This window comes from Uloborus diversus, chromosome 3, assembly GCF_026930045.1.
Source record: "Uloborus diversus isolate 005 chromosome 3, Udiv.v.3.1, whole genome shotgun sequence".
Classification (NCBI taxonomy): domain Eukaryota; kingdom Metazoa; phylum Arthropoda; class Arachnida; order Araneae; family Uloboridae; genus Uloborus; species Uloborus diversus.
In genome coordinates, this window is record NC_072733.1 from 192286642 (window position 1) to 192309859 (window position 23218).

At 31.7% G+C, this 23218-nt stretch overlaps 1 protein-coding gene across 1 annotated transcript in view; it reads left to right on the forward strand.

Moving 5' to 3' along the window:
- Window positions 1-2605, forward strand: part of LOC129218479 (attractin-like protein 1) — a 117024-nt gene extending 114419 nt beyond the window's left edge. The window contains exon 24 of the mRNA XM_054852760.1: window positions 2366-2605. Coding sequence (XP_054708735.1) covers window positions 2366-2605 — 240 coding nt within the window. The remainder of the gene's footprint in view (window positions 1-2365) is intronic.
- Window positions 2606-23218: the final 20613 nt, after the last annotated feature.

Consider the following 23218-nt stretch of genomic DNA (forward strand, 5'->3'; position numbering starts at 1 on the left):
TTTTTCTCTTATCATTTAAATATTCTTGCGTTAAGATTTATATACAATATGTATCGCTTCAATGATACATAATCTATCTGAATAAATCTTAAGTAATCAATCAAATTAGGTAGTGAAAGAAGTTTTGGTTGAAATATCCTTTTTGGACTTTTGAAATGCAAAAATCTGGAAAATAATGATGAAGCTACTTGGATATTTTTTTTCCTTGTAATTTAAGAAAACTTAGGTTGTCTGCCTTGCATATTTACATGCCTTATAGGTGATTTGAAAAAAGAAAAACTATTTAACAAACTTGCCTTGCCTTAAAAAATGTTTCAAAATTTATTAAATCTGTAATTTATCTATAAAGCTTTACTAGTTACTTTGCATTAATTAAATTTTACTCTGTACAGTAATATGTAATATTTATGAAAACATTTGGGGGAAAACAGTAGTGCTTAAAAAAAATTGAAAAAAAAACACATGGTTTAAAAAAAAAAAACATTTGGTTTAAACCAAACAACTCTGATTATAAGTCAGCTAAATATTTTTAATGTTTTTTGTAAATCTAGAAGTGAAAAAATATCTCTTTTGTTGAAAAAAATGAATGTCTTCCATCAAAAGGTGCAGGTCGGGTCTTAAGAGTTCGTCTCCAGCAAATTTATATAGATAACTATGTAATAAAAACCACTCTTAACACAAAAAATGACTGCTTTTTAAGCTGAATCTGCATCATATCCAGGAAATTAGTTCTCGGTTCAGAATGTCTCTGCAACAGTAAGGTTGGAAAAGTCTAAGGAAACCCAATATTTCTGTCAAATTTTTACAACCCATGGCGCATTTACACATTCTAGCCCATTTTGTTCAACATTTATTGAGAGGATCTTCTCAAGTCTGTTAGGTTGAAAGTATAGGTACTAGATAAATGAGTAATCTTTTTACAGCGTTGGAATATTAAAGGAATTAATAGTCATTAAGTTTAGTTTTAGCTATTTATAATTACTTTCTATTCGATAATTACAATAGCTCTTCCATTTATTTCTCTTTTTTTTTCTACAGAAGAGCAGCTTAATGAATCAAAATTATGCTTGGGATTGTTTACTTCACATCATTTTAGGATTCTAAAACTCCTAAAATCAATTCAAAAACTATAATACTATGATGAATTTTTGAATGTATTTTTGTAATCAATATGAAACATAGGCAGGTTTTGGATAGAAATTTAGGTTTTTGACAATTTTGTCAAAAACCATGTCAAAAAGTGGTTTTTGACATGACAGTTAAAAACAGCGGTTAAAACCGGATAAAACCTCTGACTGTCAAAAACTTGCCAACTGTGGGTAAAATCGAGTTTGACTAATTAAAAAATTGGGGGATGGAGAAATTCTGTTTAAATATTTCAAATCATCATCAAAAATTACAGTAGGGGCTGTTCATAAATGTTACTTTTTTTTCTATATTTTAACGTTCCTTTTGTCACTAAATCACATTTCACTTATCCCCTTGTCACATGTCATGCTGTATTACATTAATATCATTCAGAAACAAGTTTTATGTTACGGATGTGTTCTCATCATAATCATAAATGAAACAGGTGATACAAAAGAATCAATTCTATATTTTCTGAAAAACGTAAATACCCAAGATTTCCCTTTTTCTCTAAGCTTTTAAGTGGAACTTATTTTAAATTTTAATCAGCATTATTGTTTTTTGATACTATGTAGAATCAGTGAATTACAGAACAGAAGAATATAGCATTTTTACCCTTCTCGAAGAAACACAAGATAAAAAACTAAAAACAGTTACACTACTGACTTTAAATACAGAAAACTCCCGATTATCGACGAGTCAATCAATAATCAGGAATATTTTTTTTCACAGCAAAAAGCAAGTACCAATGACTTTTTCTGTCGAAAATTTGTAAATTTAAACTTGTTTTTGTTTTCATTTATTCTACTTTTCTCAATGTAATATACACTTGTTCTGTATTGATATTTAGTTCTGTTGTGCGAAAATACTAACATTTTTACTGTGTGTTGTATATATTTTCACTTTCTAAAAAGTATTATGCATCAATACAGCTTAAGTTTCTGACAGAGGGCGATTTTAACCTTATTTTCCCCTCATTTTAGACTGTTTGTAGTTTATCCATGATTTTTATTATCTGCGGCACTTGTGCCACTCAATTCTGCGGATAATTTGGAGTTTACTGTATATTTATTTTAACCAAAACGAGAGTTGTCTCATTTCTTATGAACCTGTTCCATCCTCTTGTCACAGTTTCAAATACCCCTTCTCTCTTCCACCCATAACATCATTCGTGGATGCCCTTTAGAGGCACTGTAAATGTTTTATGTGCTAAAATCTTTATTTTATTTTCTTTCAGTGCCATCCAACTCCTATTGCACTTGAACCATGTTCTGGTGGGAAAGCAGCAGTGCTTTCACTAATTGTCAGGTTACCACCTGGAGATGGAGAATATACTCCTGCTGGTCAGTCAGGTCTTGGTATAGGAAGTGCTCTTGTATCATTAGGAACTTTATGCAAGGGAAATACAGATGTGATTAAAGAGACTAGCAAACTTGATTCATGGAAAACTAGCTCTAACTCTAGTACATGTATATGAAACAACTATGTACTTAAAAGTTCTAGGAGATGGGAAAGTCATTCCATTCCCTTTTTCCTGAAATTTCATCTATATTTATGTTACTGATAAAAACCACTCATGTTCATTTTTTTCTTTAAATTTTATTTCTTCAGTTACGTTGTTTCAGTTTCATGTTGTTAAATGTAGGTTATTCTGCTTGTATGTTGTTTATTTTAAATTTTATGCAGATAATACAAAGTATTAATTAAATTTTATGTGTTTGTTACCTTGCATATGTATCATAGCTAAGTCATTATTTATATTTTATTGCATGCATACCATATTTTTATAGTAGCATCAGGACTTTAAATTATATAAATATTTATATTAAAGGTCTGCAATTTACATTTAGTTGTGCATAAGAGAGAAAAGTGAGACCATGGTTCCTTGAGATGAAATCCAATTAATTTATTACTCAGGAAAAATGACTTGACAGCAATAATTATGAATAGCATTAAATTCTTACATATTTAAATACTTGCCCATTGAATATAAAATTGGAGTAATAAATATTGCTATACCTGTATCGTAAAAATAAATCAAAATTGGAAGCCAAATGACTATTTCATAACTTGTATTAAAAAAAAAAGAGGATTTACTTTTTTCAAGTATTACACAAATTTCATAAGTATTTTTTACAGTGTGTGCTGTTCAACTGAATTTTGCCTGTGATTCAAAATGTGTTTCTGATTGTTTATATTATTCTTCTGGTTTGTCTGTAGTTTGTTTTAAATTGTCTGTGGTACATAAAATTATTTATGAAAAGACTGTTATGTGAATGGTCAATGTTGCCAATTTTGCAATAGTTTTTATGCTGCAATTGATTATGCCGTTCTTCATCTTACTTGTTTTGTAGTTGTATGTATGTTTATATTTATAAGGCTTGTTTGTAAATTTGTGTGAATAATTATTGTGCAGAAATAGTTTCAAACATCATTTTAATTGTTTATTTTAACAATTTTTAAATTTTATTTTTAATATTTTAGCCTTTTCTCCCATTGTTCAAGTTTTCTTAAATTACACATTTTCATGCATAAAAGTGCTTTTATTTTTTATTTTATCAAGGAAGAAACAAAGAAAGATTTTTTTTTTAATTCATGTGTTTTACATAATTTGGTTAAATCAGATGGTAGTGATTGAAGCTTTATTGCATTTACAATTTGAATTTGTTTATTGAATCACAACATAGTTCATATGCTCATTTAATAAAAGAGCTTTCTAGTTTTATGATTTTATTATGTGAGTAATGCATTCAAAGAATATTTATTCTTCCAAAATTATGTGAAGAAATATTTTCAAGTTTTTTTTTCTCCAAATAATTTAAGAAAAATTTTGAATAATCCTGTATTGTATTTTAGAAACCTGTCATAATAAATTTGTCCTTGCTGTTAGTAATTTCAGTGAATGTCTTCATAAAAAAATACTGAAAGTTTAATACAGCAAGGTTTGTATGGGCTTTAAAGATCACTAGTCTTTGATTCAAAATTTTAAATATAGAATGCAAAAATGTTTTCAAAAAAGAAGAGCTTTTCTTCTTGTTAAGTTTTTTTTTTGGGGGGGGGGCATCAAGTAGTATCCATTATACATATATTAATTACTCTGAGAAATGTTAAGCAGCCAGAAAAGTATTTACCATTATTTTAGAAGTAGGCCAAAATCATGAATTCTGTTAGTTTCATAACATTGAGACAATATTTTATTTCTGAAAAGTGCTGGGTGTAGATATATGGTACAGAAAACCACATACTTTCCAACAAACACTTATAACATCTTGATACAGTGCACAAACACCACTGCCTGAATGTCTACTTACAAGATGTTATGTAGAAAAGAAATAGACTTCATCTGCCAGATGGTAGGGTTGGTATGCTTTTTTAGAAACTTAAAAATCATGTTAATGTCTCACCAAGTTAATTGGAAAACTATTTCTATTTTAAAAAAGCTCTATAAATAGGAACTGCATAAGAATTATCTTATTTATGGTTAAGAAAATGTAGTATGCAAAAGTAAATCCCTTTTCAGGGTTTAGTACATTCTTGAAAATGATTTAAAGATATTTTCAATAATGCATTACAAATAACCAACTGTGATATTTACCTTCAAGTTACTACTTGCATATTTGTTATTGGAGGTTTTTCTTTTTTTTTCTTTCAATCTGTTTTATTTATTTTTCTATAATTTAACTTGATATTATAAAATGTTTCCCACAGGTTGTTATTTTTTGAATTACAAATATTTCTCCTTGTAAAAAGTACAGAATATGCATATACTGTTCCATGCTCTTTTTCCCCCTTTTATTTCCATAATACACTCTTAGTCAAAACTTCTTTAATTCTTAGAAGTGATTTTTTTTTACATGATATGTTAAATCACTATAACCTGTTCTTTAAAGTTTAAATAAATATTGGTTAGTATGTAATGCAGAAGATTTTTAAGTTAGAAAAAAAATGTTATTTCTTTGTAAAAAGCATTTTAAAATTAATGTGTTTAAAGTTATTAAAATTGATTTATATTTCATAATAAAAATGTAACTGAAATGCTTGCTGTGAATGGTCACTTCTTAGATGCCTTTCTATTGTGGAAACTTTAAGAGAGTAATAGTATCTTAAGAGTTTTGATATTGATTAGGTTTCAGATCTTATCAAGTTTTAATATCTTTATTAATTTGTAAAGGAACAGATCTGAAAGTTTTGTAATTCATACTTGAAACCTTTTATTTCAAGCTTTAAACTGATCTCTAGTTAAACTTGCTTCATAAATAAATGTTGTTTCTCTAAATGAAGTTCATTACAATATACCTCATTTTTACTATGTCTTTCATTTTCCTAATTTTTCATTTTCACTAAATCATGATCTTGATAAATCATTCATACTGTCTTGATAAATCATTCATACTATCTTGATAAATCATTCATACCATCTTGATAAATCATTCATACCATCTTCATAAATTATTCATGTGAAGTTAAGTGTTATATTTGCTTTCAGTGTTCACATATCCTTCTTTTGTTTTCATTTTTATCTTTCAGTTTTTAACTATTATGACAATTTTCTAATCCCCCTGAAAAGTATAAGATGTTTATCCTTCAATTTGTTTATTAATTTTGAAAAGTGTATCTTCGGGCACAACTTTATTTGAATTGTAAATGCAATCAAAATGCTCCTGTCAATGAATTGATAGTTGCTTTAATTAAAAATTATCAGGAATAAAATTTCAGTTTTGGGAGTGAAAATTTTATTTCAATATGCATAACATGATCTAATTGCATTTAACAAAAATGTTTTCCTTGATTTTTAGTTTTAAATTTTTGTGCCATAAGTGCTGAGTGATAAACGTGGATGAGTTTTTTTTTTTCAGATGATTTCATTCTATTTTTCAAGTTTTATGTTAGTCAATGTCTCAACGCCTTAATATTTCTTCTTTCTTAAATAAAATTTTATTTTATTTTAGTTATTTATTTATTTATTTATTTTTATTTATTTTTTTTTTTGTACTGTTAAGTATTAATAAAATGATGTAAATTCCAATTAAACAATTTTCAGTCAAGGTTTTTAATTTTAAAGTACTTTTAATCTCATTTTGCTTTAATTTTTCAAAGTCTTTTCTTCCATCATTTCCTTAAATTAAATGTATGCTTACTTTTTCACCTTGAGTTGATTTCTTAGTAATTTGTACCATAATTGATCATAATTTTATTTTAAAAGTAATTTTGTTATTATTTGAAATACATATTTTAATTAATAAGTTATTTCACTCCATATTTTTTTTCTTTTCCATTCTACATTTATCTTCATAATGTGAATTTATTTTATAGGAAAATGTTTTTGTATGTAAAGACTAAGTAGAATTTTTTCTTGTATTATTTTTCTAATGGTAAATTTCTATTTCTATTTTTCATTCCATGTTGTTTATAAAGAGCACCAAATGTAAGGTTTTATGTAGTGTAAACTTGTATGAATTTCAAAGCCTTGAGCTTTTCATATGGTATGAAATAATTTTTGGAGTACTTGGTTTGTCATATTTCATGTCTTATATGTATGAAATGTTATTGTTTGAATGTTATAAGTTTTGAAGAGTTTATTTTCTGAATATTTTTGTTGAAATTGTTTAATGCTCAGGGGTCATTCTCAATGTCAAATCAATATAATTTTCGCTGTGAAGTTTTGCTTTCCTACCTCAAGTTTTGAAGGAAACATGGCACAGAGATTGAGTTGACGCAAAAAAATATGTAATGTTGAAAAATTACCTATACTGCAAATTTCGTACATGCAGCAGATGGCATTTTTTTATATCAATCACACCTTTGCCAAATTTAAAGTCGTAAGATCGAATCAGTGTGTTGATTTCATATGGAATGACCTCGTTGCTTATTAATTTTGTAAAACAATTTACACAACTTTAAAGATCTGGCAACTAATTTGTTATCTTTAAAAATACATCTTTTGTTACCTTTAGTTTTGAAAAGTTTAGAAGAAGTTATGCTTAAAAATAGATATGAAATGAAGTATTTTACTGAACATTTGAAACAGTATTCAATTTGCATGCTTAAGCTAAATTTCAAATGCCATCCGTACTTAAAAGATACTGAAATGTCGTGTGGGTGTAAGGATCAGTTTGCATTAAATGGAACTGGTGTGTGTCAGTAATGGATTTGATGTATTTTGCACTCTTCTAACATTCTTGTAAGAGCCCATGAAAAAATTTCCTTTGAAAAAATACTGGAGAGCTTTAAAATAAGTCGATGTTTTTATGAAAATTATTTGTATAATTTGTAATATAGGTATATTATTTAATTTAAATTGTAAATATTGATTGAAGTTTATGTATATATGTATGTATAAATATTTGCTGAGTAATACTTAGCATTATCAGTGAAATTATAATTATCAACTTTTATGAAAATAAAGCAAATGTTCTAAAAAATGGTATTATTTTTAAATGTTTGCCTCTTTTTTTTTTGTCAAATTATTTCCTATGCTAAACATTTGCCTCTCCTGTACAGGGTGGGGGGGGGGGGGGGTGCACTACCATGGTCAGTTTTTTGCTTTTTTGGCAAATTTTCAAAATCAGCATTCTTCATCATATGTATAAGCTGAATAGAAATCCTAAATTTAAAGATCAGATTAAATATAAAAGAAAAACTTCTTACTTGGATGTCATGTCTTTGCTCTAAAAAAGTGCTGGACAGAAGCTGGGTAATTTTTAAACTCCTTTTCTCTAAAGTTCTACCAGCATTTAAGGGAACCTTTTTTTTTATATATAAGGATTGATGGAAATTTTTGAAGTTAGCAATTTTAAAAACTTAATATTCTTATCTCAGATTATAGCAGCTTAATTCCTATTGTTATTTTAACTGTTAAAAGAGGAGTACTTTTTCAAAAAAAAAAAAAAATCAACTACTTGTCTTGGTTTGAGAGCAGTGATTATTTTTCATTTTAATATAATTATTCATGTATTATGAATAAATTTTCATATTCATAAAAATTAAAAAATAATTCAATCAGAAAGCTTTTCAAATTTTGTAATTTATGCTTAGAAAATATGCTCTGTAATCAGTAGTTAGTAAAACCAACTTTCAGAATAAACTTCGAAGATTGTTTTGAGGTCTTTTTTTTTAGTAGAGTAAACTCCCGAATGTCCGCGAGCGGGTTATCTGTGGAGCGGATTATCCTCGAGTCATTTAAGAATCAGGAGCATGTCTTTTCAAAGTAAAAAGCAAATACCAACAGTTTTTTTTTTTATCGAAAAATTGTAAATAAACTCTTGTTTTTGTTTCATTAATTTATTTATTGTGCTTTCTTCATCATACATACACTTGTGGTTGCAAAAATAAATTCCTTGCAGGTTGAAGCAATACCCTGTATAAATATATAAAATTCATATTCACAAGAAGTTTAGTTTGAACATTTTAATGGTAAGGCTTCAAAGTTAATTGAAATACTCTAAATTACAGACTTTGGCGCTCGCTGTGTTCGATATATTTAAGGAACAGTGCAGTTCTGCTTTAATTTTAGTTTTTGAAAACCATCCACTTGGCCAGGTTAGAAAATTTGTATCCTTTTGCGTTCAGAAAATTTTTGGTTTCAATCTATTAGTATTTAGGGTGTAAAATTAACTAAAGTAGAAATATATTTATAAAAGAATTTTTTTTTCAGATTATTATTTTAATTTATTTTGTTTTCCAGTCATTCTCAGTATTATACCAACTGTCACAACCAGTGTGTTTGCGTACAGAAGTTAATGAGGAAAAAGCTGTGAAGATAAAAATGTTTCAAAAGCTCTCATGTTTGTGTTCAAGTTCATAACATATCGCACACTGGCAAGGAAAGTGACCAAACTCCAACTTGGTGAAAAAACAAACTAACTATTGATTTAAAATCCCTATTTTTTTACTCTTTCTTGCCACAAATCTCGAACAAAGTTAGATTACATAACTGGCATGGGTGGCGTAAAACCGATATAATCAACAGTGAAATATCAATAAAATTTCAGAATTTGCAGAAAATTTTTTGAACTTTAAGTATGCATTATTAGTTTGTTTTGCAAAAAAACTAACCTGTAAACATAACTCCACAGTTTTATTTTGTGCGTATTGTAGTACAGTCGAGTCTCAACTTACGCGAGGGATACGTTCTAAGACTTCTCACGTAATTCCGCGTTGTGGAAAAATATATGATCAGATCGTTATTCATATGTAATACATTTTTAACTATGGTTGCTTCTCCTTTTCTTTTATAACATTTCAATTTGTGGCAACAGATCCTCTTCCTGATCTCTTAAATCCATAATACATAGCAGCTTCTATTTTCATAATATTTACTTTGCTAGACTGCTCTGCAAGCTTAAATATTGAAAATAAGTTCTGAACCTTTACGAATATCTTTTTTGTTTGACTTTTAATTGTACGCATGGAAGATTCAATCATATTTATTGTCGCGCTACCCAGGGCTGTGGAGTCTGGTTGATTTTGGGGTAAAGAAGTCGGAGTTGTTAGAAAACATGCCGACTCCGACTCCGGGTTTCTTTTTTTCTTTCATTTTCACTGACTCTCCTTGCATTTTTTAAAAACTGACTACCAATTGGTTCGATTACATGTATAAAAAGATACTTATGAGAAAATAACTGCCATTATGGCAATCGGCTAGCTTGAGTGCTTACCGAACTTTCTGTAGCTGTCCCCTATTTTGCTTGCTTTTTAACTTAACTAATAGCAACTATCAGCAAACGGTTTTGTTGCCTAACAACATTTTCAAGTAATCACTTTCAAATAGAAATAGAAATATGGTGTTTTGTTCGATCTCATTTATAAAATAGTAAAAGAAACGTAACAAATTAGTAAGTCGAGGCCCGTAGCTAAGTTTGAAACGTTTAAGGGTGATCGGCAAATTCAAAGAAGTTTTGGCACGAATCCAAAAGATCCGATGAAATAATCTAATGTTTTTTTTCTTTATTAAGACTATTTTTATAATCTTGGTTCTCACTAAAAAGTATGGAACAAAATAAGTGTAAATGATTTCTTGATTACAACACTCAATAATTGCAGTTAATATCAAAATCTTCATATTAGGTTAATTCTAAAGCAGCCAATAAAATTTTAATTAAAAATTTAGCAAAGAAGAAATATAGGTATAGTAAAAGCTATTCGTACAAATTTGTATACCGCCGCATTTTGTGTGAAATTAGCTCCTGACGTATATGTGCCCTATTTTGGTTGAAATGTTATTGATGAAATATAACTTAAAATATATTCGCAAAAATTTTCAGAATTAAAGTACTTATATTTTTTTATAAATTCCTAAATTAACTTTGAGTGTCATCTACCAGATGGGTGTCACCTGGGGCAAACCACCCCCTCTCAAGAACTTAGATTTAGAAAAAAAGCCTTTTTTTCTCTCAAGTTACAGCTTTCAAAAATTGAAAGCACACGATTTGATCAATATCTATTTGTTAAACGTTAAAGGGGGGGAGGGAAATTACAGATAATGCTTTTCAAATTTTTTAAAAGGGATTTTTAAGTCATCTCACATTTTAACTCGTAACTATTGTAAAATTTGATTTTTAAATTGAGTTTCTAACGTTGAATGCGTCTTGGGTTTACAATAAAAAACAAAATTGGAAATTGTCATAAAAAGGAATTAATATTTCAATCTCTGTTTAGAGGTTTTCCCCCTTCCCCTGAAGGGAGAGAGGGAGTTGAAACAATACTATATAAAAATATATAAAATCCGGAGTCGGAGTCGGGCGTTTCAAAACCCAGGAGTCGGAGTCGGGCATTTACCTTCCGACTCCGCAGCCCTGGCGCTACCGTCGACGCTTTTTAGTTGTTAAAGCGTCTGAGAATCTCAGCTTTTTTTTTTTTTTTTTAAATCAGAAACTTTTATTTTCTTCCCATCTTCACAAAAAGTTTAAATGAAGATACCAGCAAGATACCAATACATTTCATCAACTTTAATATTCAGAATGAAAAAAAATAAATAAATGATGGATGCTGAATGGTTATTTGGTTCACTCGATGCGAAGGTTAGTTTGATGTGGGAACTTTCGCTGTCAGTGATGCTTAGCAGGATGTAATAACATTCACGAAATCAATATTTAGTAGCCAAAATCGAAGCCGATACTTCCTTTTAAAAAATTCGTGTTGTGGACGAAAAATTCGCGTCAACTCTAAAATTCGTAACTCGTGAAAAATTCGCGTTATAGCCATTTCGCGTGAGTTGAATCGCGTTGTAGCGTGAGTCTACTGTAATTGAGATTAAATCTTGAAAGTACTTTTGCATAAAACCTTGATTTTCTCCAATGCTTTTTTTTTAAGTTGTATGACTTTTTTTGCCGTAGTGCGATATTAAATATAAATAAAACATGTTACTTTTATGCGTGTAAAAAGTACATATATACAGTGGTGTTCAATGTTTTAAGGACAAAAGAAAAAACCCCAGATCTTGGCTGCATTTGGTCGGAAAGTTATGCAAATTTTAAGACTAGAAACTAATGGTGAAAGTCACTTTAGTACTTTTATTGGAAATACATAGAAATTTCGTCTTCATAGATTGAAGTTTGAATTTATGCATCCCTGTTGTTTGGATAAACTTATTAGAACAATTAGATTTGTGTGTTCTAAAAAGCGAAGTTTGCTAGTTTATTGTTCTGTAGACTGCACTACATAACAATATAAATGCTCAGTAAGCGATTGGGAACGTCACATTCTAGTTTTACAGTCATGCCGTTGGTTACTACACTTAAAGAATTAGAGAAAACGAAAGTGGTTGCTTGAAAAACTTCACGATTTACTATACGTCAAATAGCAACAAGTCTGAATAGATACAGATCGATCATTTAGAGCTTTCTCGAGAATCCCGACAAATAAGGATCACAAAGACGAACAGGTAGGAAATCTTCTGTTTCTGTACGTGTGAAACACACGATAATGAGAAACGAGCTTGCTCCAAAAAACAAACATCAAGACATATTAGAAGGGAATTCAATTTACAATGCAATTCTCGAATTGTTCAACATGTTTTACAAAAAAAAAAAAAAGTTTCATGGTGTGAAACTAATGTCACGACCGACTCTAAAAAAAATTCACAAGAGGTCAAGGGTTGAGGTTGCCAAAAATGCGTTGTTATGAGTAAAAAGTGGTACAACGTAATCTTTTCTGATGTGAAAAAGTTTAATTAGGATTGACTAGATGGTTTTTGCTACTTATATTACGATCTCTGCGAAGGAAAAAAAATATCAATGCGTACATTTGGAGGAGACTGAGTAATTGTCTGTGAAAGTTTCGCTATGAACGGAAATTATTCCTTTTTTTTTCTTTTTTTGTGCATGGCAGAATGAATTCTGAGAGTGATATTCATGTACTCAGCAGTATTTTTTTTTTAATCAAAAAACCGTTAATTACTATTTTAAGCAATTTGTTCTAGCAGAATAATGCCTAATTGCATGTTTCTTAAACCTCAAAATCATTGTTTAATGCTTTCTCCGTGAAACTGCTGTAGCGGCCCGACAAAAGGCTCGTTAAGTTTAATGGCAGCTTTGTGAGGTATTCTGGCACCCAAAGCATGAAAAACTGGCATTCAATGTCGAAACAAGCAAAAACTTATTTTGTCCATGGAAGAAGAAAGGATAAAATTTTTCAACAAAGTTCTTCAACTTCCATGACATCAAGACAGATAAAAGTGATTGAAAAAAAGGTAAATTATTGATAGGGTTTTTCAGGGCCAAGTGCTCGTTGTCTTTATACTTTTGTCCAGCTCTAACAGTGACATTTTTTATTAATCACAACAAAACATTCATATTTTATATTTTCGAATATTTGGCTTTCCACAACGATTTCTAGCATAAAAAGACACTTTGTGTATAAATTTCGCTGAATTATTTCAGAAAAAAACTTTTTTTTTCTGTGTAATTTTCTGCTGTCCTTATAATTCTGACCACTACTGTATGATTTGATTTCATTGCAGTGAGAAGAGTATGATTAATTTCAACTTTATTGGGCCAACATCTAATCTTTTGGAATAAACATAGTTCTTTTAAAAATTTGCAAAAAATTGTACATTACGCAAGAAAACCAAGAGTTATGTTTTTTTGCGTATGCTAAGCCTTTTCTACAACCTTACATGTTTAGAGCCAGAAGAAAAGCACCGAATAGAAATTTTAAAAACTGTTACTGGATTTATAATAAAGCTAAATATGCACAGCTAAAATAAAAGACTGTGTACCTTTTGACCCGTAAAACCAGACGGAAATCTAATTCTGCGGAATTCATAGTTTTGGGAGGGTTGGAGTTTTAAGGTTGAAAAAATGCAAAGAAATATTAATTTGAATTTAAACTGTTTTAAACTGTAAAAAATTGCTTCTTTTTTATGTAAAGAAATTTCTTCATTTAAAATTTTATATTACCTTAACGCTCGAGTAATAGTACACCTGATGAAGCATCTTCACCGACTAGCAGTAATTTTAAACCTGTTAGCGGGTATGATGCAACTTTTGACACTCGGAGATTACTACTGAAAAGGGCATGATGAAATATTGCGCCGCAATATGAAGTTTTTCTTCATCGCGAAATAAGTTGAACGAAACTGCATTCCAAATTAAACAGCTCAGTTCGATAACTGTTATTATAAGCAATTGAAAAATATTGGAAGTTTGTAACTACCACTTAACATTTTATCCGTCATTGAAGAAGTGCTGTAATAGATGAATAGAAAATTAACACTGTAATATAGGGTGTCCCGTCCATATATGAGAAAAAAAAAATTTGAGCTACACTATCACAAGAGGTGTCAAAATTTGCGAAATTTTTCACAGATCACGAAAAAGGTAAAAAAAAATGGAATTGCGTGTCATCTTGAGGGCTCTACCGCTCTTTGAAGTTTTGCATATTTTACATTTTTGACATACCTAAACGATATGATTTAAAAAATACAAAAATAAAGTTTAGAAAGCATTTTATTTAAGAAACTAATGAAACAAAGCACAAGAAAAAAAAATAAACAAACTACAGTTTATAAATAATGACAAAAGTTTAGAATTTAAACTTATTTTTGTGTCCAAAATTTGGCATTTCTGCGCGAGATTGCAACTTGGTTCTAACGAAGCCATCTCTAGAAGTAGCGTTAGTAACACTTTGTGAAGCCTGTGTTATTAGTTTAACACATCTTTCCACAGATTGTGAGTGGCAAGGAAAGTCAACGATTTCCAAGCTATTACCTTTTGCCATAATTTGAAGGTTCTCGTTAGAAATATGTCGAAGAACCGGTGGTGCTGTAACCTGACACTCTTGCCAGACAATTATTTCCGTATAATCTTTAGCAGAGAAGTCAATTTTTGGTGTTTTAAATATTCTGCGTTTAGTGCTACTTTCAGCCTCTCTAGCTTTTTTTATTCTTCGTAATGCTAACTCCCGAATGTGCTCCCTATCATCAAACAACATACTGACCAGCAGGTTTTCTGGGTGCGCAAAAAAAGCATTTCTTTCGATAACAGAATACACAACAGATTTCAAGTTTTCGGGTAAAAATCGAGAGTACACAATCATTTGAAAAAGATGTTTGGCTGCTTCCTTAAAAGATGACTTTTGCTTGATTAAGAACCAAACTGGAGCGTACACTTTAACCACGTAGTTAACAAGTAATCGCAAATTTTCTGTTGGATTAATAGTACCTACATAAAGTCTGAGTATACGATTAGCAGAAGTAAGCCATCTCGAGTGCGCCATTTTTCCAGGTTGGCGATGACTACAGAAACCAGTTGATACAGCTTGACAAATCTCATAAAGATATTTTTGATCCGTGCTTAGTTCATCAACCACATTTTTCGTCAAATTAGGCAAATTACCATCCACCGCGCAAAAAGACAATGTCATTTTATTTTCACAATCAGCTAACTGTTTTCCAATAGGTCCGGAATATTCTTTAGGACCCAAAATACTTACCATCTAAGGTCAAGAATAAATGACGAAGGGGTAATTCGTTGGCATGAAGCATACACACACACCATTGCAATGGTCTTTCCAAATACTCCTCTAAATATTGAATCACGCCCCCCTTCCAACCGGTGTTTATTGCAGTTCCGTCACATCCAACGCAAATCACGTCTTCTAAATTCAAGCATTGACCTTCTAATAGAGCTGTAATCGAAGTTACAATCGCCTTTGCAGTGCCACGACTTGGCGTTGTGTGTCCCAAATAAATTGATCCGGGTTCTGCTAAAATTGAGATGTGCTCTTCTAAAATTTCTTTGCGATGGTAACGAGCTCCTATTTTCTCATTTATCAGAGTCTTGTCTTTACGTCCATCAAAGTAAATGCTTTTTATAACAATACTTCCAATATCTTTGGAAGCTTCTTTCCGAGCTTTAGCTACAGCTCTGTGGATTTTGTTTTTATCAACAACTAGAGTTAAATCTTCTTTTGAAACCAAGCCGACATCAGCTAAAACTGCAGAAGCAACAGCAGCAGCAGATCGCGTCGACAAACCGTATCTATCACAGACCTTAGCAACTGTTGGCAAGATCAGTGTATTCCTATTTGTCGTTGAAGTTGATGGTGTACCTGTAGAGGCCGTATTCGTCTCTGTTATGGGATACGTTTCTGGAAAAAATTCACGCATTGAATCGTCATCAAAATTTGCTGAGACAGAATCGTTATTTTCAGTAGAAGACTTTTTTGCTGCCCTTTCAAGTTTTCTCTGCTGTTGTTTCATTAATCTAGCTGTTTCTTTCTTATCGACACCTCTTATCACCATTTTCCTGTCATTTCTTTGATCCAACAAGAAACTTCTCTCATTGATGGGAACTTTTTTAGGTTTTAAACACGAATAAGACTCAAATACAGGGCACTTACAAGCCGCAACGTCGAAGAGCTTCTCAGATGACTCTAAAAAGCACTTCAGTTTATTTTCAAAACTATCACTTCGTTTGCTTCTGGGGTATCGTTTCAAATTGACGTACTTTTCGAAATAGAATTTTAATAATTGAATTACTCGTTCCTTAGTTACGATTGGAATTGAAGCTTTTGTCCAAATACTGTTGATTTTTTCAGAAACAATTGTATATATATCTGAACTGGAAGGGTCCTTTCCATTATGCATACATTTCTGTTCGCTCCTGACAAATAAAATAAATTTTATGACGTCTTTTACAGTAGGTAGCTGCCGATCATCAAGTTCCTTGTAGGGTCCCAGTATAGCACAAGTAGTCTCACTACGTCTCGAACTCATTACTTAAAACTAACAGAATCGGCATATAACACTAACAATTGCAACTGTACTTTTATAGCATTAAAATTACTTTGGCTACGAAGAAAACACCCGTGAGTCAAGCCAAGAAAGCCCTCGAAACAAGTAAAAGGAATTAGCAAGTTGAAACCAAACAAAGTCGAAGTCGTCAGTAACATATTGTTGCATGGAAATCGAGACGTGGCGCCAAGCTTCGTGGACGATTCTACTGCGGAAATGGGGGTTATTCCCATATAGGCATTTACAGTAGTAATCACCATATGTTTTTTTTTTTTTTTTTTTTCTGTTCGTGTTGATATCACGATCTTTTTATTTCAGCTGTCGAGCTTTTATTTCACAGTAAATTTATAACTTTATTCACACTACTTCTTTTTCAGTTGCCATAAAAATGACAATTTTTCAAAACTTTGACAATCGGTAGAGCCCTGAAGATGTAGTTTTATTCTATTTTTTAAATTATTTTTGTAATTTACGATCGATTTCGCAAATTTTAAAAGGTCTTGCATTAAGAAAAACGGGGAAAAAAAAAATTTCGGGACACCCTACTGTAATAGCTTAAACTCTCTTAACAGTATAGGGATAAGGTTGAATCACTTTGTATCTCACGTGTAACCACAATCTCCAGGGAGACTTGCGTTCTCTATCACGATCAACAAGGCATAAGGGCAGTAGATTAAGTACTTTAAATGTATTTGAGTTGTACCTATTTCCGTTATAAATAGATTTATGTTGCTTGCTCAAGGTTGGGTTCACTCACAAATGTAATTCTTTTTGCTGCTGGGAGGCGGACAAGAACATTATTACGAGCAAGTTTTGAGTTAAGTTTGTGGATTACAAAATTTTGAATAATTTAACTTTTAAATTTTTAGACTACGTTTCGAAACGTGGAAATACATTTCGTTTGCTTTTAAGCTGTGGATAAGGGGAACAAAATATGTAACAATTTTCTGTAAAATATAAACAAAATATTTGTCTATTATACAGTTGTAAGCACAAACAAGACTTTGTTTTTTTAATTTATTCTGCCTGCAAACAATTAAAAAAAAAAAAAAAACAAATACGGATAGGGACCGAAATACGCGCCCCTACTTCTTTCTCTATAACTCAGTTTAATTGACGGTTTTCAAATAGTTCGTTCCATAAGTTCGCATCCACCTACTTCCATTTTTAATGTTTTACGTAACTTGAAATAACTGTAATATAGTCAGTGGACCCATTCCCATCCCTTACGACGGCTGTTTCTCTATAAATTAAAATTTCGATGTTCTCTAAGGAATACTCCGTCTAGAGCAACAAACTTAAATGCGTGCTCTCTCTACCTGCATCAGCATGAAATATTATGTACAACATTTACGGCAAGTATTAAGTTTTAAAAATTTGAAACAGAACTTAAATCTAGACAAATTTCAAATCGTTACAAGACATTAATATTACTGTCTAACTGCCATTTTTACTTACGAAAATGGAAATTGGACGTCAATATAAGGAAATAAAATGTAGCTGACGATCGTCTTTTTAGACAAGTTGCACTTATTCAATTTTACTCTATGGCATGGCACTATATCATCATATAAAGAGCGAACAGACACATTTTGTAAAATTATTTATACTAGGCAAACTTTTTCTGCGAAATGTGCTTACCGGAAAACGTACAAAATAACCTAAGACATGATAACTTCATTCGAAAAACACCGCCAAAAAATCCGTGACACGGAGTTTTATTGTCTATTAACAACAGTGACTGAATTCTTTATTTTTTGTACGGGGGACTGCCTGTTTAGCTTTTGAGGATTTTGAACGAATCTAAAAATATTGTAACTGTGCCCAAGAAGACTATTTTGTATATATTTGTGCCTGATAATAAGGACTGACTTATATATGTATATATATATATTTTTTTTGGTAAGCTTACGACTCTTGCTAAGGAGACATTCAATGATTTATTTCCGAATAAAATGTATGTGAAGAGTTCTGTTGCATTATTTGATGTCTTGAGGAAAGCAAAACCTACAAAGGCAGAAGCATCACGTAAAAGGTTGTCCCACAAGATGTGCAAAAGACGATAGTTTGTGTTTGCCATTAAGACAATTTATGTACCTCCCGTCTGATTTAACCTGAGACAACGTGCCTCATGCGTTTACGCTTTAAGTTGATGCTACTTTTTCGGTAAATGCTTGATTTTCTGTGCTATTTAAGACTTTTGAAGATTTGAGCCTAGCGGTGTGAATGCATTTTTTTACGCTCAGTTAGATATAATTCTTTCAATTGATTATCCAAAATATATGTTGCATTGAAAAGCACCCGGGCAACGCCGGGTAATAAACTAGTTGAATATATAACAATGGGCTGCATGGATCAGTTTCGTAGACCCCATGGAGTTCTAACTGCGTACCCAAAAACTGCGTAAGTAAAGAACACCTCTCGATCACTTCATGTTTTAAATCAATGGTCCTCAACTTGGGGAATGAGCCCCTTGGGGGGGGGGAGGGTGCGAACACTGTTAAAAATCATCTGCTTAGAAATGAAAGCATTTATCTTCTCATTTCTTCCAAGCAGTTTTGACTAAGAAATACGCAAATGTCAAATTTAAAATCAAGTAAGCAGACCATTTCAAAGATAACGCATGCGCAGAAAGGAAAGTGGGAGTTGAATTTCTCACTGCAGAATCCTCACTGTTGTGAAACATACTTTAGCTCCCAGTTTAAATATTAACTGAGCGTATTTATGAAGTGTATTGGTTTCAGTTCGATTACAGTTCGTTCAGATTGATTAAGCTCACAAAGGGAGCAAATAAGTCCATGGACTACTTAGCTTTGCAAGAATTACAGGTGAGCGAAATATCATGCTCCCGAATGGTACAACATGTGCTTATTTTTGAGACATTCGTGTTCTCAGACCAATTCGACATGTTCTCATTTTTGGGACAGCCCTATTCTCCGAAATGATACCGTCTGCTTATTTTTGACTAGAGCGGTATTTCAAAAATGAGAACATGGCAGAAGAATGTATGTATCGAAAGTAAGAACACTTGCTTTTCAATTCTAAACTAAGTTGTCTTGGAGCTATTTTGAGTAAGTGATGTTCTCAAAAATAAGCGATTTTGTCTCAATTTTAAGAAATCTGTGTTGACAGTGAAGGTTTGAAAAAGAAAATATATAGCAGTAAAACTATAATCTCGGCTCGAATGAACACATCGTCTAACATTTTAGACGTGTAAGTAATAGTTTGTCACGTATAAGTATTTTAGACACAAGGGCGGATTCAGGAGAGGGTCAAAGAGTCAGCTGACCCCCCCCCCCTGTGATGAAAAACGCTTTTCATCAGTAACGCAGCCATTAGCAAATACGTAAAAGAATGTATAGCGTCAGGGCTCCATTTCCCAATAGGCAGAGAAGGTAGTTGCCTAGGGCGGCAAAATTTTCACGGGCGGCAAATGATGCTTTAACCACACATTTTTAAATGATTTTTTTGTTCTTAAAAGTTAAATATTAGCATTCATTCATTTTTCACACAGACAATTTTTTCTTGCAATTTAATAATGATTGCTTTCACACATCTTATGAAAATCAAATGTTTTTCTATCAAGGTAATTGATTAGCGTAAAACAGTAAGTGAAGACGAAAATCGGGTATCGATTTCAGAAAGTGTGAATGCGTTTATTAAGAAGTCGCAACAATATTGGAGTTTGACTAAGATTTTTAGTGCTATACTAAAGTTTATTCAGCACTGGTTTCCTTAGTGATTGATGTTTATTTTCTTTCTTACATTATTAATATTTAAACATTGTTTTCTGTTAATATTAAGTCTCGGTGGTAAAAGAAAATGAGAGACGAAAGCAAAAAGGCTGAATAATTTTTAAATAAAGGATACATTTCAAATTAAGAACCGAAGGACAAAAAAAGAATCTTCAAAAGTTTTTAAACGTGATAGATTTTTTTAAAATGTGAAGTTTTCAAAAACGGAAACTTTGGACTCTTTGCAAAGTAATCCAGATGCACTTTACTAATGAAATACCTTCGAACAGTGAGGAGTGGTAAGAACACAAGTGAGTGAACGTAATAACAGAGGAAATTATTCAACTCGTTGATTCCTAGATGAAGGAAAAAAAACAGGATAAAGATGCTGTTGTAAATAAAGATGACATCTGATAAAATGGTTTAAGGCATAAAACATTTAAGTTCAATGCTCATCAAAGATTCAGCTATATAGATATTAAATAACTAAGCTAGAGTTTCGATTTCCAAACACAGTTTTGATCAAAGGAGCACTAATACGTAACTTTTTTTTTTAATTAACGGAATTAATTCGGAATTTAATCGGTTTTCTTTTCTAAAATCAAACTACCTTTTTGAGCAAGCGATAACAAATAATGAAACAAAAGAAGTTATTAATTTTTTTCAGAAAATAAAGATCTTACGTGATACATACTAACATGCTTAGCATTCGAGACAAATCTCGGTTACTCTTTATTTCCCCATTGTCTATCATAATATTTTCCCTTATAAGTCGATCTCAAGTCTATATCATATTTCAGTAATTCATCTGCGTTGCTTTCTAAAGAAATGTTTTAAAACTTCAAAGAATGAAAGAAAACATGTTTTATGAAACTATAGGGCCATGAAAAAATACTAACCATGCTCTATTAATTGATAATTGTAAATAAATATACATATTGTAAATATTATTTAAACTGGTCTTATCTGAACCGCTTGATAAGAGCAGTATTCATGGCCCAAGAGCAATACTTGAGCCATGAATCCCGGATGCACAAAATTAAATAATGTAAACAGAGGCGCATCGAACTAAAACTTTTGGGAAGAAGAAAATTCTAATTTTACCGAATGATAAAACACGAGCTTACACGCATATCATGCACACGTACGTAACATCATAGAAGGAACGTTAGGTATCATTAAAGATAATTTTAAAAAATTTAAAAAAGAAAAAAGGATGTGTGTCCATGTAATTTCCAAATTTTCCGAATCGTCAGCAAAATTTGCTGTATAAGGAATTTTTTGGGAGATTGCTGTAACCTCCCATCTGGGCGCCCATGATTGTGAAACGTCATCATTTCTTCATAAGCTTGACAGTGTAAATTTCAGATTTTTTTTTTTTTTTTTGCGTTTTTCTGAGTTTTTGTTTATTTTAGGAGAGAGGGGGCGCTATATTTCAAATCTGCCTAGGGGCGGCATGGAGCTAAATTCAATCCTGTATAGCGATACAGCGTTTCCGTAAAATACATTTATCATGAAATACACCGCCAGCTCAGTCATTTCCAGCCGAGGACTGCAGTTTCGTGCTTATTAGCACTCATCAGCCCGGCATAGGAAAGTGACTGAGCTGGAGATGGAAAACCTCATAAGGAAGCCAAGAGTGCGAAACAAACTGGTAGCTAATATAGAATGAGCAGACCAGACGAGTGACCGAAACAATGGTTGGGTTCAACTCGAAGATTGAACAAGAGGCAGGGTATATTCATCTGAGTGCTAATAAGCACGAAACTGCAGTCCTCGGCTGGAAATGACTGAGCTGGCGGTGTATTTCACTTATTTCTGCTTTAGCCCTGGCTAATGGGTGGTAATTTACATTTATCATCTTTATTCTTAACACTTCACACAAGTACATATTACTAAACACGTGTATTCAGTGATCTGTATATTTGTGCAACAAAGCGTTGGATATTTCCAGTTACCTCAAATTCATTTGTAGTCAGTTCTTTGATTGCATGACTTCAAATAATAATGTGCTCAAAAATGTTGTATTTATAGAAATATTAAATTTTTGAGCATTCAAACTGATCTATATTTTTGTTTAATAACCAGATTCAGTTTCAAATTCTTAAATGGGCTGACTACATGTGGTGGTGGTGGTGGGGGGGACCTCTCATGAGTGTTCAAAGGGGGGGGGGTAGAGCCCGAAAAGTTGAGAACTCCTGTTTTAAATGAAAGAACTTAATCAAAATCGGTTCATCCGTTTAGAAGCTATCATGTCACAAGCCACAGATAGACACACAAGTTGAACTTATCATATCCCTCTTTCTGCGTCAGTGGCTGAAAATTAGGATATTTTGAATCATTTTTTCGTATTTTATGAATGGAAGGGCAAGTAGAGTTCGAAATGAATTTCTTGCACATACATTGAAGCCTCGAAAACGTCTAACAATCTGTGACGGCACATGGAATTATTAGTCTCTAGATGGCAATGTAACAATGTTCGAGGGGTCGAAATTACCGGTCGTTATAGGTCAGTTGTCCGTCACACACCCGAACTGCCGAATGAAGCCCCCCCCCCCATTCTTTAGATTAATGAAGGCTTCAACTAGACAGTCTAGTCTGGCGGAGGTTCTTATCGGCTGATTAATAAAGCTGTTAGTCGTATTTTGCATGTTCAAGATTCATTTTTACATTCTGCCGTTATATTTTGCTACTAAATTTTTTGCTATGAAAAATCGGTTCACGATGTTGATTTCACAATTTGTTATTTTTGCCAAGAGAATTCAAATCTGCTTTTCAAAATAGGTTTTCCGCTTTTTCTTTTTGAGTTGTTTCTTTTTCGTCTTTTCTTTTTTTAAGATAAATTTTTTACAGTAATTTTATTTTCACAACGATGTTATTGTCTGTCCAAACAGATGTGCCAATATACTTTCAGAGCAAAGATGTGCCGGAAGAAAAATATCTCCTTCCCACCTCTTAATTTTCTGTTCTTAGACTGCCAGTGACTTGTGACAAGGGTTGAGCCACCCGATGTACTCATAATGAAACTCAGGACTTGATCCAGTTTCCACATTTGTATTGCAATATCTTGTTGAATTGCAATGCCTTTTTTTCCTTGTTGAATTTCAAATCGTTGAATCAC